Source organism: Balaenoptera borealis, assembly GCF_965194805.1.
Source record: "Balaenoptera borealis genome assembly, chromosome: 15".
Classification (NCBI taxonomy): domain Eukaryota; kingdom Metazoa; phylum Chordata; class Mammalia; order Artiodactyla; family Balaenopteridae; genus Balaenoptera; species Balaenoptera borealis.
Window position 1 is genome coordinate 25,598,981 of NC_138871.1, and position 18,397 is coordinate 25,617,377.

The window sequence follows — 18,397 nt, forward strand, 5'->3', positions numbered from 1 at the left end:
GTGGCGCTGAGTATATTCACAGTGTCTTACAACTATCACCACTATCTAGTTCCAGAGCTTTTTCATCACCCTAGTGGAAACCTCATACCCATTAAGCAGTTACTCTCTATTCCCCCTTCCTACCAGCCCCTGTCAATCACTAATCTACTTTTTGCCTCTGTGACCTTGCCTATTCTGGTTATTTCATTTAATTGGAATCATATCATATGTGGCCTTTGTGTCAGTCTTCTTTGACTCTAGAATAATCTTTCTGAGATTTATCCATGTCCCAGCATCTGTCAGTACTTCATTGCTTTTTATGGCTGAATAATATTTCATTATATGTTTAGACACATTTTGTCTATGTGTTCATCCATTCATGAACATTTAGGTTGTTTCTACCTTTTGGCTATTGTGAATAGACCTGATATGAACATTTGTGTACAAGTTTTTATTTGAACAGCTACATACAGTTCTTTTGGGTATACATGTAAGAGTTGAAAATGCTGGGTCATTTGGTAGTTTTATTTTAAGCTTATTTAGGAACCATCAAACTGTTTTTCACAGTGGCCACACCATTTTACATTCCCAGCAGCAATTTCTAAGGGTTCCAATTTCTCCACATTCACCAACACTCTTTGTTTACTTTTTTTTTTTTTTTTGCCATCCCAGTAGGTACAAAGTGGTATCTCACACTCATTGTCATTTTGATTGTGGTTTGTTTTGCCTTTCCCTTTGCATAATGACTAATGATGTTAAGTATCTTTTTATGTGCTTGTTGGCCATTTTAAAAATTTAATTAATTAATTAATTAATTAATTTTTGGCTGCATTTGGTCTTCGTTGCTGTGCATAGGCTTTCTCTAGTTGTGGCGAGCGGGGGCTACTCTTCGTTGTGGCGTGTGGGCTTCTCATTGCGGTGGCGTCTCTCGTTGCAAAGCACGGGCCCTAGGTGCGTGGGCTTCAGTAGTTGTGGCTTGCTGGCTCAGTACTTGTGGCTCGTGGGCTCTAGAGTGCAGGCTCAGTAGTGTGGCGCCTGGGCTTAGTTGCTCCGTGGCATGTGGGATCTTCCTGGACCAGGGCATGAACCCTGCGTTGTCAGGTGGATTCTTAACCACTGAGCCACCAGGGAAGTCCCTGCCCACTTTTTAATTAAGTTGTTTGGCCTTTTTGTTTTTGAGTTGTAAGAGTTCTTTATATATTCTGGATTGTGGAATCTTATCAGATGTGTAATTTGCAAATATTTGCTTCCACTCTCTGGGTTGTGTTTTCACTCACTTACTACTGTTTTGTGAAGCACAGCAGTTTACTTTCAGTGAAGCCCCAGTGTACCTATTTTTTCTTTTGTTGCCTGTGCTTTTGGTGTCATATTTAAGAAACCATTGCCAAATCCAAAGTCATGAAGATTTGTCCGTATATTTTCTTTCAAGAATTTTATACTTTTAGTTCTTTCATTTGCATCTTGGATGTATATTGAGTTAATTTATTTATATGGTATGAGGTAGGGGTCAAACATTCTTTCCACATGGAATTGTCCCAAAATCAGCTGTTGAGACTGTTCTTTCTCCATTGAATGGTCTTGGCACCCTTGTCAAAAATCAGTTGACCATAGATGTGAGGGTTTATTTCTAGGCTCTCAGTTCTGTTCCATTGATCTATATGCCGATCTGTATGCCATTACTGCACTGATCTGGTTACTGGAGCTTTGTTGTAAGTTTTAAAATTGAGAAGTATGAGTCTTCCAACTTTGTTCTTTTTAAAGACTGTTTTGGCCAATCAGGGCCCTTGTGTCTCCATATGAATTTTAGGATCAGCTTTTTTTCATTTCTGCTGAAAAGGTTGTTGGGAATCTTATGTTAATTGCATTTAATATGTAGCTTGCTTTGGGGTTTATTGCCATCTTAACAACATTGTCTTCCAGCCGATGAACACAGGATGTTTTTCAATTTATTTAGGTCTTTAATTTCTTCCAGTAAGGTCTTGTAGTTGCCAATGTACAAGTGTTATACCTTCTTGTCTAAGTTCATTCCTAAGTATTTGATTCTCGTGTTTTCTTTCTTTTTCTTTATTATTTTTAATTGTGATAATATATGCATAACAAAATTTATCATCTTAACCATTTTTTCTTTGTAATTCTAGTTTATTTATTTTTCTTCCAGTTTTATCGATTTAATTGACATACAGCACTGTTTGTTTGAGTACAGCATAATGATTTGACTTACATACATCATGAAATGATTATCACAGTAAGTTTAGTGAACATCTATCATCTCATACAGATACCAAATTAAAGACATAGAAAAAAATATTTTCCTTGTGATGAGAACTCTTAGGATTTACTCTCTTAACCACTTTCATCTATAATATACAGCAGTGTTAGTTTTATTTATCATGTTGTACATTACATCCTTAAGAGTTGTTTACCTTATAACTGGAAGTTTGACTGCCCTCAACCAATTCCCACTCCCTCCCCCCACCCGTTGCCTCTGTTAACCACAAATCTGATCTCTTTCTATGAGTTTGTTATCTTGTTTCTGAAGTATAATTAATCTACAACATTCTGTTAGTTCCTGTGCACAAAATAGTGATTTGATATTTCTATACATTTCAAACACCACGGTAAGTCTAGTTACGATATGCCACTATGCAAAGATATTACATAGTTATTGACTGTATTCCCCACACTGTACACTTAATACCCGAGACTCATTTGTTTTACAAATGGAAGTTTGGACTTCTTAATCTCCCTCACTTATTTCTTTCCTCCCTTCACCACCTCCCCTCTGACAACCACCTGTTTGTTTTCTATCTATAACTCTGTTTCTGTTTTGTTATGTTTGTTTGTTTTGGTTTTTAGATTTCACTTAGCATAATACCCTCTAGGTCCATCCATGTTGTTGCAAATGGCAAGATTTCATTCTTTTTATGGCTGAGCAATATTCCATTTCATAAATATATACACCACATTTTCTTTATCCATGGGCATTTAGGTTGCTTCCATATCTTGGCTATTGTAAATAATGCTGCAGTGACCATAGGGGTGTATATACCTTTTCGAATGAGTGTTTTTGTTTTCTTCAGAAAAATACCCATATGTTAATTGTTGGATCATGTGATAGTTCTGTTTTTAATTTTGTGAGGAGCCTCCAAACTGTTTTCCATAGTGGCTGCACCAATTTACATTCCCACCAACAGTGCACGAGTGTTCCCTTTTCTCTTCATCCTTGCCAGTACTTGTTGTATTTTGCTAATAGCCATTCTGACAAGTGGGAGGTGATATTTCATTGTGGTTTTGATTTTCATTTCCCTGATGATTAATGATGTTGAGCATCTTTTCATGTGCCTCTTGGCCATCTGTATGTCTTCTTTGCAAAAATGTCTATTCAGATCCTTTGCCCATTTTTAAAAATCAGGTTGTTTGGGTTTTTGATGTTGAGTTGTATGAGTTCTTTGTATATTCTGGGTATTAACCCCTTATCAGATAGATTGCTTGCAGATATCTTCTCCCATTCAGTAGATGATAGTTCCCTTCACTGTGGAAAAGCTCTTTAGTTTGATGTAGTCCCATTTGTTTATTTTTGGTTTTGTTTCCCTTGCCTGAGGAGACATATGCAAAAAAAAATTATTAAGATCAGTGTCAAAGAGCTTAGTGCCTGTGTTTTCTTCAAGAAGTTTTGTCTCTTTTTTTGGTTGTGGTTTCAGTTCTTACATTTAAGTCTTTAATCCATTTTGAATTTGTTTTTGTGCATGGTGTAGTTTAATGGTATTAAATACATTCATATTGTTGTGCAGACATCACCGTCACCCATCTCTAGAACTCTTTTCATCTTGCAAAACTGAATTTCTACATTGACTCAAATAGCAACTCCCCATTCCACCTTATGCTCAAGCCCCTGGCAACCACCATTCTAAGAATTTGACTACTCTAGGTACCTCACGTAATTGGAATACAGTATTTGTCCTTAAGTAACAAGTTTACTTCACTTAGCATAATGTCCTCAAGGATCATCAGTGTTGTACTATCTGACAGGATTGTCTTTTTTTTAAGACTGAATGATACTGCGTTGTATGTATATACCACATTTTGTTTGTTCATTCATTCATCCATCCGTTAATAGATACTTGTGTTGCTTCCACCTGTAGACCATTGTGAATAATGCTGCTATGAACATGAGTGTACAAATATCCATTCAAGATCCTACTTTCAATTTTGGGGGTTACATATCCAGAAGTGGAATGGCTGGATTATATGGTAGTTCTATTTTTAATTATTTGAGGAACCACCCTACTGTTTTCCACAGCAGCTGCCCATTTTACAGTCCCACCAACAGCACACAATGGTTCCACTTTTTCCACATCTTTGTCAACACTTGTTATTTTGTTTTTTTTTTTATAGTGGCATCCTAGTGTGTATGAAGTGATATGTTTTTGACTTGCATTTCTTTCATGATTATATTGAGCATCTTTTTATATACTTCTTGGCCATTTGTATATCATCTTTGGAGAAATGTCTATTCAAGTACTTTGCCCATTCTTGAATCGCGTTATTTTTTGGTCATTGAGTTGTAGTAGTTCTTTACATATTCTGAGTATTAACCTCTTATCAGATATATGATTTATAAATTTTTCTCCCAATCAGTGGGTTGCCTTCTCACCTTTGTTGATTGTGTCCTTTGATGCCCAGAAATTTTTAATATTGATGTAGTCCCAATTGTCGAGTTTTACTTTTGCTGCCTGTGCTTTTGGTGTCATATCTAAGAAGTCATTACCAAGTCCAATGCCATGAAGCTTTTCCCCTGTGTGTTCTTCCAAGAATGTTATGGTTTTAGGTCTTTAATCCATTTTGAGGTAATTTTTGTATACGATGTAAGATAAGGCTCCAACTTCATTCTTTTTTTTTTTTCCCCATTTCATTCTTTTTAAGAGCATGTGCATATCCAGTTTTCCCAGCACCATTTGTTAAGGAGACTGCTCTTTTCCTGTTGAATGGTCTTGGCCCCTTGTCAAGGGTCAGAGATCATTTGACCATGTGGCACAAAGGTTTATTTCTGGGCTCTCTATTCTAGTCCATTGATCTATTTATCTTTATGCCAGTACCACAGTGTTATTGTATTACTGTTTTGAAATCAGGAAGTGTGAATCCTCCAACTTTGTTGTTCTCTTTCAAAGTTGTTTTGGTTCTTCAGGGTTTCTTATCATTTTTAATGATTTCTTATTGTTTTCCATTTTTTTTATTGCTATATGATTTTCTTTGAGTTGTTTTTTTTTGCTAACTTAGCAGCCATGTAATTAACAAATATGCTTAAGCCACTGTCTCAATGTACCACTCAGATATGAAATAGTATCTATTGACTCCATTATATAAAAAATTAAGAAACTGGTTGCACTTGCCCTACTTCTCCCCACTCTCCACCTACACACACTTCCCCCAACATAACAATATTCGTTAATTTTGTGAATGTTGTCTCAGTTCATTATGGTAGTATTACTACTGTATTGATTAGCTTTATTTTTAAGAAGTATAGCATTTTTCTTCCATGTTATAAGCAAAATCACCATTTTATGTGTTTTTTAAAGGGGGTCAATATCATCAGTCTTTTCAGTGTAACTGTTTGTGAGTTTATTAATTTAAATAATTTTATTATTTAGCTAGATTTTTCAACAGTTGTTCAGGAGTGAGCATCTCTTCAGTTCTTATAAATTTGAGATTATCATTCTGTAACCTTTGTATAGGAATAACAACTTGTTTGGGTATAAAACTTTTGAATAATAATCTTTAATTCAAAACTCAGTCAGATTTGCTCCCCCTTTCTGGGCACATACAATTAATATTTCTGTGCCAGAGGCAACCCTAATATTTTTTCCCTATTGGATCCTGGATTGTTGTTGGGTTTTTAAAATTTAAGTTTTCTTACTTTCCCAGGGTATGTCTCAGCGTTGGTCAATCTCTATTGATTTTTTAAAAATAAAATTTACATACCTTACAATTCATTCTTGTAAAGTATACAATTTAGTGGTTTTTAATATATTCAGAGGAGGTTATACAACTGTCACCACTAATTCCAGAACTTTTTGTCATACCAAAAAGAAACCCTGTGCCCCTTCACAGTCATTTCCTAGCCTTCAACCATTAATCTACTTTCTGTATCTATGGATTTGCCCATTGGGCACATTTTCTATAAGCAAATCATGCAATATGTGGCCTTTTGTGTCTGGCTTCTTTTACTTAATATTTTCAAGGTTCATCCATTTTGTAGCAGGAATCAGTACTTGTTGTTTGTTATGAACAGTAACAAACAGTATTTCAAATACATATACAACATGTTTATTCATGAGTTGTTGGACATGTGGATTGTTTCTGCTTTTTTGGCCATTATGAAAAATGCTGCTGTAAACATTAATGCACAGGTTTTTGTGTGGACATGTTCCTTCAATTTTCTTACGTATATACCTAGGCGTAGAATTGCTGGATCATATGGTAACTCTGTTTAAGCTTCTGAGTAACTGCCAAAGTGTTTGCCAAAGTGGCTGCACCATTTTATATTCCCACCTGGATCATATTTCAGTTTGTCTACATCCTCATCAACACTTGTTGTCTGTCTTTTGATAATAACTATCTTAATGGGTGTGAAGAGGTATCTCACTTTTTAATGATTTTAATTTGCATTTCGCTAATGACTAAGATGTTGAGCATCTTTTCATATGCTTATTGGCCATTTGTTTACCTTTAGAGAAATGTCTATTCCAATCCTTTGCCCATTTTAAAATTGGCTTATTTGTCATTTTATTACTGAGTTCTGTTTCTTTGTCTATTCTGAATACAAGTCCCTTATTAGGATATGTTTTGCAAACATGTTCTTTCATTCTGTGCCATCCTTTTCACTTTCTTGATGACTTTACTTGTGGTACAAAAGTTTTAATTTTGACAAAGTACAATTTGTCTGTTTCTTCTTTTGTCACTTGTGCTTTTCATGTCATATCTAAAACTATTGTCTAACCCAAGGTTACAAAATATTTACTCTTTATTTTCTTCTAAAAGTTTTATAATTGTAGTTCTTACTTTTAGTTCTATGATCATTTTTTAGTTAACTTTTGTATGTGGCATTGAGGTAGTACAGTTGTATTATTTTGCCTGTGGATAGCCAGTGTCGTAGTACCATTTGTTGCAAAGACTATTCTTTCTTCCATTGAATTGTCTGGGCACCCTTGGCAAAAATCAATTGATCATAAGAAAAAAAAAAATCAGAAAAATAAAAATAAACTTAAAAAATGAAAAAAAAAGCGATTGATTATAAATGTAAGGGTTTATTCTAGACTATAAACCCTATTTTATTGATCTATATGTCACTCTTTATGCCACTACCACACTGTCTAATTAGTGTGACTCCTCCAACTTTGTTTTTTCTTTTTCAAGATTGTTTTATCTATTCTTAGGTCATAGGAATATTCAGATCAGCTTGTCAATAATTTCTGCCAAAAAGAAAAAAAAAAAGACAACTTGAATCTTGGGTAGGGATTGCATTGAAACTGTAGAAAAATTTAGGGAGTACTGCTGTCATAACGATATTAAATCTTCTAATCCATGAACTGGGGTGTTTTTCCATTTATTTAGGTCATCTTTAATTTCTTCAACGATGTTTGTGGGTTCCACTTCTTTGTAGTTTGGCACTTCTGTTGTTAAAAGTATCCCTGAGGGGGGAGAAGAGAAGATGGCGGAAGAGTAAGACGCGGAGATCACCTTCCTTCCCACAGATACAGTAGAAATACATCTACACGTGGAACTGCTCCTACAGAACACCCACTGAATGCTGGCAGAAAACGTCAGACCTCCCAAAAGGCAAGAAACTCCCCCCGTACTTGGGTAGGGCAAAAGAAAAAAGAAATAACAGAGACAAAAGAATAGGGACGGCACCTGCACCAGTGGGAGGGAGCTGTGAAGGAGGAAAGATTTCCACGCACTAGGAAGCCCCTTCGCGGGCAGAGACTGCGGGTGGCAGAGGGGGGAAGCTTCGGAGCCACGGAGGAGAGCGCAGCCACAGGGGTGCAGAGGGCAAAGCGGAGAGATTCCCGCACGGAGGATCAGTGCCGACCAGCACTCAGCAGCCCGAGAGGCTTGTCGGCTCACCCGCCGGGGCGGGCGGGGCTGGGAGTTGAGGCTCGGGCTTCGGTCGGATCGCAGGGAGAGGACTGGGGTTGGCGGCGTGAACACAGCCTGAAGGGGTTAGCGCACCACAGCTGGCTGGGAGGGAGACCGGGAAAAAGTCTGCAGCTGCCGAAGAGGCAAGAGACTTTTTCTTGCCTCTTTGTTTCGCGGCGCGCAAGGAGAGGGAATTCAGAGCGCCGCCTAAACGAACTCCAGAGATTGGCGCGAGCCGCGGCTATCAGCGCGGACCCCAGAGACGGGCGTGAGACGCTGGGGCTGCTGCTGCCGCCTCCAAAAATCCTGTGTGCGAGCACAGGTCACTCTCCACACCGCCCCTCCCAGGAGCCTGTGCAGCCCACCACTGCCAGGGTCCCGTGATCCAGGGACAACTTCGCCGGGGGGAACGCACGGCGCGCCTCAGGCTGGTGCCACGTCACGCCGGCCTCTGCCGCCGCAGGCTCGCCCCGCCTCCTCTGTACCCCTCCCTCCCCGCGGCCTGGGTGAGCCAGAGCCCCCGAAGCAGCTGCTCCTTTAACCCCGTCCTGTCTGGGCGGGGAACAGACGCCCTCAGGCGACCTACACGCAGAGGCGGGTCCAAATCCAAAGCTGATCCCCAGGAGCTGTGCGAACAGAGAAGAGAAGGGGAAATCTCTCCCAGCAGCCTCAGAAGCAGCGGATTAAAACTCCACAAACAACTTGATGTGCCTGCATCTGTTGAATACCTGAATAGACAACGAATCATCCCAAATTCAGGAGGTGGACTTTGGGAGCAGGATATATTAATTTTTCCCCTTTTCCTTTTTTTGTGAGTGTATATGTATATGCTTCTGGGTGAGATTTTGTCTGTATAGCTTTGCTTTATAATAGCTTTCTTTTACTTCACTATATTATAGCCTCTTTCTTTCTTTCTTTCTTTCTATTTTTTCTCCCTTTTACTCTGAGCCGTGTGGACGAAAGGCTCTTGGTGCTCCAGCCAGGCATCAGGGCTGTACCTCTGAGGTGGGAGAGCCAACTTCAGGACACTGGTCCACAAGAGACCTCCCAGCTCCACGTAATACCAAACGGCAAAAATCTCTCAGAGATCTCCATCTCAACATCAAGACCCAGCATCACTCAATGACCAGCAAGCTACAGTGCTGAACACCCTATGCCAAACAACTAGCAAGACAGGAACACAGCCCCATCCATTAGCAGAGAGGCTGCCTAAAATCATAATAAGGCCTCAGACACCCCAAAATACACCACCAGACGTGGACGTGCCCACCAGAAAGACAAGATCCAGCCTCATCCACCAGAACTCAGGCACTAGTCCCCCCCACCAGGAAGCCTACACAACCCACTGAACCAACCTTAGCCACTGGGGACAGATACCAAAAACAACGGGAACTACGAACCTGCAGCCTGTGAAAAGGAGACCCCAAACACAGTAAGATAAGCAAAATGAGACGACAGAAAAACACACAGCAGATGAAGGAGCAGGGTCAAAACACACCAGACTTAACAAATGAAGAGGAAATAGGTAGTCTACCTGAAAAAGAATTCAGAATAATGATAGTAAGGATGATCCAAAATCTGGGAAATAGTATAGACAAAATGCAAGAAACATTTAACAAGGACGTAGAAGAACTAAAGAGGAACCAAGCAACGATGAAAAACACAATAAATGAAATTAAAAATACTCTAGATGGGATCAATAGCAGAATAACTGAGGCAGAAGAACGGATAAGTGACCTGGAAGATAAAATGGTGGAAATAACTACTGCAGAGCAGGATAAAGAAAAAAGAATGAAAAGAACTGAGGAAAGTCTCAGAGACCTCTGGGACAACATTAAACGCACCAACATTCGAATTATAGGGGTCCCAGAAGAAGAAGAGAAAAAGAAAGGGACTGAGAAAATATTTGAAGAGATTATAGTTGAAAACTTCCCTAATATGGGAAAGGAAATAGTTAATCAAGTCCTGGAAGCACAGAGAGTCCCATACAGGATAAACCCAAGGAGAAACACGCCAAGACACATATTAATCAAACTGTCAAAAATTAAATATAAGGAAAACATATTAAAAGCAGCAAGGGAAAAACAACAAATAACACACAAGGGAATCCCCATAAGGTTAACATCTGATCTTTCAGCAGAAACTCTGCAAGCCAGAAGGGAGTGGCAGGATATACTTAAAGTGATGAAGGAGAAAAACCTACAACCAAGATTACTCTACCCAGCAGGGATCTCATTCAGATGTGATGGAGAAATGAAAACCTTTACAGACAAGCAAAAGCTGAGAGAGTTCAGCACCACCAAACCAGCTTTACAACAAATGCTAAAGGAACTTCTCTAGGCAAGAAACACAAGAGAAGGATAACACCTACAATAACAAACCCAAAACAGTTACGAAAATGGGACTAGGAACATACATATCGATAATTACCTTGAATGTAAATGGATTAAATGCTCCCACCAAAAGACACAGGCTGGCTGAATGGATACAAAAACAAGACCCATATATATGCTGTCTACAAGAGACCCACTTCAGACCTAGAGACACATACAGACTGAAAGTGAGGGGATGGAAAAAGATATTCCATGCAAATGGAAATCAAAAGAAAGCTGGAGTAGCAATTCTCATATCAGACAAAATAGACTTTAAAATAAAGACTATTACAAGAGACAAAGAAGGACACTATATAATGATCAAGGGATCGATCCAAGAGGAAGGTATAACAATTGTAAATATTTATGCACCCAACATAGGAGCACCTCAATACAGAAGGCAAATACTAACAGCCATAAAAGGGGAAATCGACAGCAACACAATCATAGTAGGGGACTTTAACACCCCACTTTCACCAATGGACAGATCATCCAAAATGAAAATAAATAAGGAAACACGAGCTTTAAATGATACATTAAACAAGATGGACTTAATTGATATTTATAGGACATTCCACCCAAAAACAACAGAATACACATTTTTCTCAAGTGCTCATGGAACATTCTCCAGGATAGATCATATCTTGGGTCACAAATCAAGCCTTGGTAAATTTAAGAAAATTGAAATCGTATCAAGTATCTTTTCCGACCACAACGCTATGAGACTAGATATCAATTACAGGAAAAGATCTGTAAATAATACAAACACATGGAGGCTACACAATACACTACTTAATAACGAAGTGATCACTGAAGAAATCAAAGGGGAAATCAAAAAATACCTAGAAACAAATGACAATGGAGACACGACGACCCAAAACCTATGGGACGCAGCAAAAGCAGTGCTAAGAGGGAAGTTTATAGCAATACAAGCCTACCTCAAGAAACAGGAAACATCTCGAATAAACAACCTAACCTTGCACCTAAAGCAATTAGAGAAAGAAGAACAAAAAAACCCCAAAGCCAGCAGAAGGAAAGAAATCATAAAGATTAGGTCAGAAATAAATGAAAAAGAAATGAAGGAAACAATAGCAAAAATCAATGAAACTAAAAGCTGGTTCTTCGAGAAGATAAACAAAATTGATAAACCATTAGCCAGACTCATCAAGAGAAAAAGGGAGAAGACTCAAATCAATAGAATTAGAAATGAAAAAGGAGAAGTAACCACTGACACTGCAGAGATACAAACGATCATGAGAGATTACTACAAGCAACTCTATGCCAATAAAATGGACAACCTGGAAGAAATGGACAGATTCTTAGAAATGCACAAACTGCCGAGACTGAACCAGGAAGAAATAGAAAATATGAACAGACCAATCACAAGCACTGAAATTGAAACTGTGATTAAAAACCTTCCAACAAACAAAAGCCCAGGACCAGATGGCTTCACAGGCGAATTCTATCAAACATTTAGAGAAGAGCTAACACCTATCCTTCTCAAACTCTTCCAAAATATTGCAGAGGGAGGAACACTCCCCAACTCATTCTACGAGGCCACCATCACCCTGATACCAAAACCAGACAAAGATGTCACAAAGAAAGAAAACTACAGGCCAATATCACTGATGAACATAGATGCAAAAATCCTCAACAGAATACTAGCAAACAGAATCCAACAGCACATTAAAAGGATCATACACCATGATCAAGTGGGGTTTATCCCAGGAATGCAAGGATTCTTCAACATACGCAAATCAATCAATGTGATACACCATATTAACAAACTGAAGGAGAAAAACCATATGATCATCTCAATAGATGCAGAGAAAGCTTTCGACAAAATTCAACACCCATTTATGATAAAAGCCCTGCAGAAAGTAGGCATAGAGGGAACCTTCCTCAACATAATAAAGGCCATATATGACAAACCCACAGCCAACATTGTCCTCAATGGTGAAAAACTGAAACCATTTCCACTAAGATCAGGAACAAGACAAGGTTGCCCACTCTCACCACTATTATTCAACATAGTTTTGGAAGTGTTAGCCACAGCAATCAGAGAAGACAAAGAAATAAAAGGAATCCAAATCAGAAAAGAAGAAGTAAAGCTGTCACTATTTGCAGATGACATGATACTATACACAGAGAATCCTAAAGATGCTACCAGAAAACTCCTAGAGCTAATCAATGAATTTGGTAAAGTAGCAGGATACAAAATTAATGCACAGAAATCTCTTGCATTTCTATACACTAATGACGAAAAATCTGAAAGTGAAATTAAGAAAACACTCCCGTTTACCATTGCAGCAAAAAGAATAAAATATCTAGGAATAAACCTACCTAAGGAGACAAAAGACCTGTATGCAGAAAATTATAAGACACTGATGAAAGAAATTAAAGATGATACAAATAGATGGAGAGATATACCATGTTCCTGGATTGGAAGAATCAACATTGTGAAAATGACTCTACTACCCAAAGAAATCTACAGATTCAATGCAATCCCTATCAAACTACCACTGGCATTTTTCACAGAACTAGAACCAAAAATTTCACAATTTCTATGGAGACACAAAAGACCCCGAATAGCCAAAGCAATCTTGAGAACGAAAAATGGAGCTGGAGGAATCGGGCTCCCTGACTTCAGACTATATTACAAAGCTACAGGAATCAAGACAGTTTGGTACTGGCACAAAAACAGAAATATAGATCAATGGAACAGGATAGAAAGCCCAGAGATAAACCCACACACATATGGTCACCTTATCTTTGATAAAGGAGGCAAGCATATACAGTGGAGAAAAGACAGCCTCTTCAATAAGTGGTGCTGGGAAAATTGGACAGGTACATGTAAAAGTATGAAATTAGAACACTCCCTGACACCATGCACAAAAATAAACTCCAAATGGATTAAAGACCTAAGTGTAAGGGCAGACACTATCAAACTCTTAGAGGAAAACATAGGCAGAACACTCTATGACATACATCACAGCAAGATTCTTTTTGACCCAGCTCCCAGAGAAATGGAAATAAGAACACAAATAAACAAATGGGACCTAATGAAACTTAAAAGCTTTTGCACAGCAAAGGAAACCATAAACAAGACCAAAAGACAACCCTCAGAATGGGAGAAAATATTTGCAAATGAAGCAACTGACAAAGGATTAATCTCCAAGATTTACAAGCAGCTCATGCAGCTCAATAACAAAAAAACAAACAACCCAATCCAAAAATGGGCAGAAGACCTAAATAGACATTTCTCCAAAGAAGATATACAGATGGCCTACAGACACATGAAAGAATGCTCAACATCATTAATCATTAGAGAAATGCAAATCAAAACTACAATGAGATATCATCTCACACCGGTCAGAATGGCCATCATCAAAAAATCTAGAAACAATAAATGCTGGAGAGGGTGTGGAGGAAAGGGAACACTCTTGCACTGTTGGTGGGAATGTAAATTGATACAGCCACTATGGAGAACAGTATGGAGGTTCCTTAAAAAACTACAAATAGAACTACCATACGACCCAGCAATCCCACTCCTGGGCATATACCCTGAGAAAACCATAGGTCAAAAAGAGTCATGTACCAAAATGTTCATTGCAGCTCTATTTACAATAGCCAGGACATGGAAGCAACCTAAATGTCCATCGACAGATGAATGGATAAAGAAGATGTGGCACATATATACAATGGAATATTACTCAGCCATAAAAAGAAATGAAATGGAGATATTTGTAATGAGGTGGATGGAGTTAGAGTCTGTCATACAGAGTGAAGTAAGTCAGAAAGAGAAAAACAAATACAGTATGCTAACACATATATACGGAATCTAAGGAAAAAAAAAAAAAGGCCACGAAGAACCTAGTGGCAAGACGGGAATAAAGACACAGACCTACTAGAGAATGGACTTGAGGATATGGGGAGGGGGTGGGGTGAGATGTGACAGGGTAAGAGAGTGTCATGGACATATATACACTACCAAATGTAAAATAGATAACTAGTGGGAAGCAGCCGCATAGCACAGGGAGATCAGCTCGGTGCTTTGTGACCACCTAGAGGGGTGGGATGGGGAGGGTGGGAGGGAGGGAGATGCAAGAGGGAAGAGAAATGGGAACATATTGTATATGTATAACTGATTCACTTTGTTATAAAGCAGAAGCTAACACACCATTGTAAGGCAATTATACTTCAATAAAGATGTTTAAGAAAAAAAAAGTATCCCTGAGTATTTCATTCTTTTTGATACCAGTGTAACTAGTATTGGTTTCTTAAGTTCATTTTGGGAATTTTCCTTGTGGTACAGGAATATTACTGGTTTTTGTATGTATTTTGGTTCCTGCAACTTTGCTGAACTTGCTTATAAGTTTGAGTAATTTGTGTTTGTGTGTTCCTTAGTGTTTTCTATATAAAATATTGTGTCATTTGCAAAGAGAGATAGTTTTCCTTCTTCTTTCCAATATCATGTCATTTATCTCTTTTTCTTGCCTAGTTGCCCTTGCTAGAACCTCCAGTACTGTGTTGAATAGAAGTGTTAAGAATGAGTATCCTTGTCTTGTTCCTGATTTTAAGGAGAAATCTTTCTGGTCATTAAGCATGATGTTAGCTGTGAGTTTTTTTTATAAATGCCGTTTATCAGGTTGAGGAACTTCTATTCCTGTTTTGTTGAGTGTTTTTATTATGGAAGGGTTTTGGGTTTTGCCATATGCTTTTTCTACATATAATGAAATGATCCTATGTTTTCTTTATGAAGATGGTGTGTTACGTTGATTGATAATCATATATTGAACCAACTTTGCCTTCCTGGGATAAATTCCTCTTGGTTTTAATGTATAATCCCTCTTCTGTGTTGCTGGATTCAGTTTGCTAGTATTTTGTTGAGGATTTTCCTTCTATATTCATAAGGGGTATTGGTCTGTAGTTTTACTGTATCTTTGCCTTTTTTATCAGGGTAATAATCTCCTTATAGAAAGAATTGGGAAGTAATCCTTCTTCTCATTTTGTTTTGATGATGATGTTGTTTTTTGAGTTTGTGAATGGTTGTTGTTAATTCTACTTTAAATGTTTTTTAGAATTCACCAGTTTGGGCCTGGGCTTTTCTTTGGGGGGTGTTTTCTGATTACTGACTCAGCCTCTGTCCTTATTATAGGTTTGTTCAGATTTTCTATTTTTGCTTGAGTCAGTTTTGCTAGGTTGTTTTTCTAGGAATTTGTCTATTTCATCTGGGTTACCTAATTTGTTGACATGTGATTGTTCATAATATTCCCTTATGATCCTTTTTAATTTCTGTGTGATTGGTAGTAACATCCCCTGGTTCATTCTTAATGTAAATGATTTGAGTTTTCCCCTTTTTGCTTTTGGTGAATTCTAGCTAAAGATTTGTCCATTTTTGTTGACCTTTTCCAAGAACCAACTTTTGATTTCTTTGATTTTTCTCTTTTTTTGATTCTCTGATTCATTTATTTTCATTCTAATCTATATAATTTCCTTCATTTTGCCTGCTTTGGGTTTTATTTGGTCTTCTTTTTCTGGTTTCTTAAGGTTGAAGGTGAGGTTATAGTTTCGAAATCTTTCTTCTTTTAATATGGACATTTACAGATACAAATATCTGTAAGCTCTGCCTTCACTGCATCCCAAAGGTTTTGGGATGTTTTGCTTTCGTTTTCATTCATCTCAAAGTATTTTCTAATTGCCCTTGTGATTTCTTCTTTGAACATTGATAGTTAAGAGTGTGTCATTTAATTTCTCTATATTTTTGAATTTCCCAAATTTCCTTATTGATTTCTAGTTTCATTCCATTGTGGTCAGAAAACATACTTTGTATAGTTTGTAAATATATTGTGACTTGTTTTATGGCCTAGCACATGGTCTCTCCTGGAGAACATTATTATGTTCCCTCAGAAGAATGTGTATTCTGCTTCTGTTGGTTGGAGTATTATGTATATGTCTTTAGGTCTAGTTGGATTATAGTGTTGTTCAAGCCTTCTATTTCCTTACTGGTCTGTCGAGTTTTTCTATCCATTTTGAAAGTGTACTATTGCAGTCTCCAGCTATTACTATTGAATTGTCTATGTCTCCCTTCATTTCTGTCAGTTTTTTTCCTTTGGTACCTGTCCTTGGTTTTCCAACACATGGCAGACATTCATTAATTTTTGGATGAAGTGTGTTAATTTGTCAACTACCTTTTAGTCTCCCTGTATTGTCCTAGCTTATCTTGGATCCATTTCATTAAGTCCATGTTCTTTTTAAATTTTCTCTAGAGTGAGAGTACAAATTCTTTATTGACTAAAATGGGTAAACCTTCTGGCAAAATAAATTCTTTCTCTTTCCCTTCTTTTTTTCCTTCCTTTCTTCCACTTGTTTCTTTATACATTTATTTATTTTATTTATTTATTTTTGGCTGCATTGGGCCTTCATTGCTGCGCCCAGGCTTTCTCTAGTTGTGGTGAGCGAGGGCTACTCTTCATTGTGGTGCGGGAGCTTCTCATTGCCGTGGCTCCTCTTGTTGTGGTGCACGGGCTCTAGGCACACAGGCTTCAGTAGTTGTGGCGCGTGAGCTCAGTAGTTGTGGCTCGCAGGCTCTAGAGCACAGGCTCAGTAATTCTGGCACCCTGGCTTTCTTGCTCCGCGGCATATGGGACCTTCCCAGACCAGGGCTCGAACCCGTGTCCCCTGCATTGGTAGGCGGATTCTTAACCACTGCGCCACCAGAGAAGCCCCCTTTCTTCCACTTTAATGCTATAGAATATTTTCATAAATCCTTCTCTTTTGTTTTCAGATGACCTTTGTCTCAAAACAGTTCTGTGGAAGCCATTTATTTGATCACAACCATTTATTTGATCACATTTGATGACCTTATTACCTATTTACAAGATACTGCTTGAGTCCCCTTCCTAGGACATGAACTTGAAGGCTCATTGTGTATGGCTTGTATTTCTTTTGCCCCTCAGAGTTTGGGAAAGGCAGAAAGATAGTAATTGATTCTAGGACTCTGGACAGCTACAGTAGGTGACATTTTTCTCTGCCATTGTTTTGAAACTCATAAATTGATGGCCACCTTATCAAGTGTGGAGGTGAGGAAAGTATCTTGTTCTATAGGACATGCCCTTGGGGTTTTGCTATTACACTACTGTAAAGTCACCTGGCAGCTGCTTTCATAGCATTGTCGTGTGGGCAGTGATATGGCTGAGGCCTTATTTTTTTCTAGCAAATCTTAGTAATAAAACTAAGACATTTAGACTTAAAAGGTTATTTCCCATCCCTTTTTCTGACTTCTTCCTGGCCAGAGTAGGCATACAGTAAACCATTCTGGCAAGGACATAAGGAGCTATTTTTTCACAGGGAACGTGTCTCCAATTGGGACATTTATCTTTCTCCTGGGCCACTTATTACCTCAGTCCCTTTTCTGAGATACCAGTGGGATATTTTGAATTGTTGACTCACCTTTTACCCTTCTGCTGTATGGTCCTTTGTGTAGGAAGAGCTTTGTGGTGGCTCCTTATATTTATTCCCAGTTGTTTCTTTAGACATTATTTCTGGGATTTTGTGGTGTGAGTTGAGTCTGTTCCCTAGATTCTGAATATTTTTTTACTTTTTTAATAAATTTGTTTATTTATGTAGTTAGTTATTTTGGCTGCGTTTGGGGCTTTGTGCACGGGCTTTCTCTGGTTGTGGCGAGTGGGGGTTACTCTTCGTTGTGGTGCACAGGCTTCTCATTGTGGTGGCTTCTCTTGTTGTGGAGCACGGACTCTAGGCATGTGGGCTTCAGTAGTTGTGGCACACGGGCTTAGTTGCTCCACGGCATGTGGGATCTTCCCTGACCAGGGCTCGAACCCATGTCCCCTGCCTTGGCAGGCGGATTCTCAACCGCTGTGCCACCAGAGAAGCCCTATTTTTTTACT

General features: G+C 38.4%; 2 protein-coding genes across 5 annotated transcripts in view; both read right to left on the reverse strand.

Moving 5' to 3' along the window:
- LOC309611944 (uncharacterized protein) overlaps positions 1 to 18,397 on the reverse strand; it is a 371,966-nt gene that overhangs the window by 301,043 nt on the left and 52,526 nt on the right. For 2 of the 4 annotated variants that reach the window (XM_082357009.1, XM_082357021.1), the window contains one exon: positions 59 to 3,575. The exons of the other annotated variants lie outside the window; for them this stretch is intronic. In XM_082357009.1, coding sequence (XP_082213135.1) covers positions 3,445 to 3,575 — 131 coding nt within the window. In that variant the 3' untranslated portion in view covers positions 59 to 3,444. Of the gene's footprint in view, positions 1 to 58; positions 3,576 to 18,397 lie in introns of those variants that run through there. 4 annotated transcript variants of the gene reach the window in all.
- The window catches only part of LOC309611946 (RNA/RNP complex-1-interacting phosphatase-like), a 136,873-nt gene that overhangs the window by 91,480 nt on the left and 26,996 nt on the right, over positions 1 to 18,397 (reverse strand). The gene's annotated exons all lie outside the window — the stretch shown is intronic.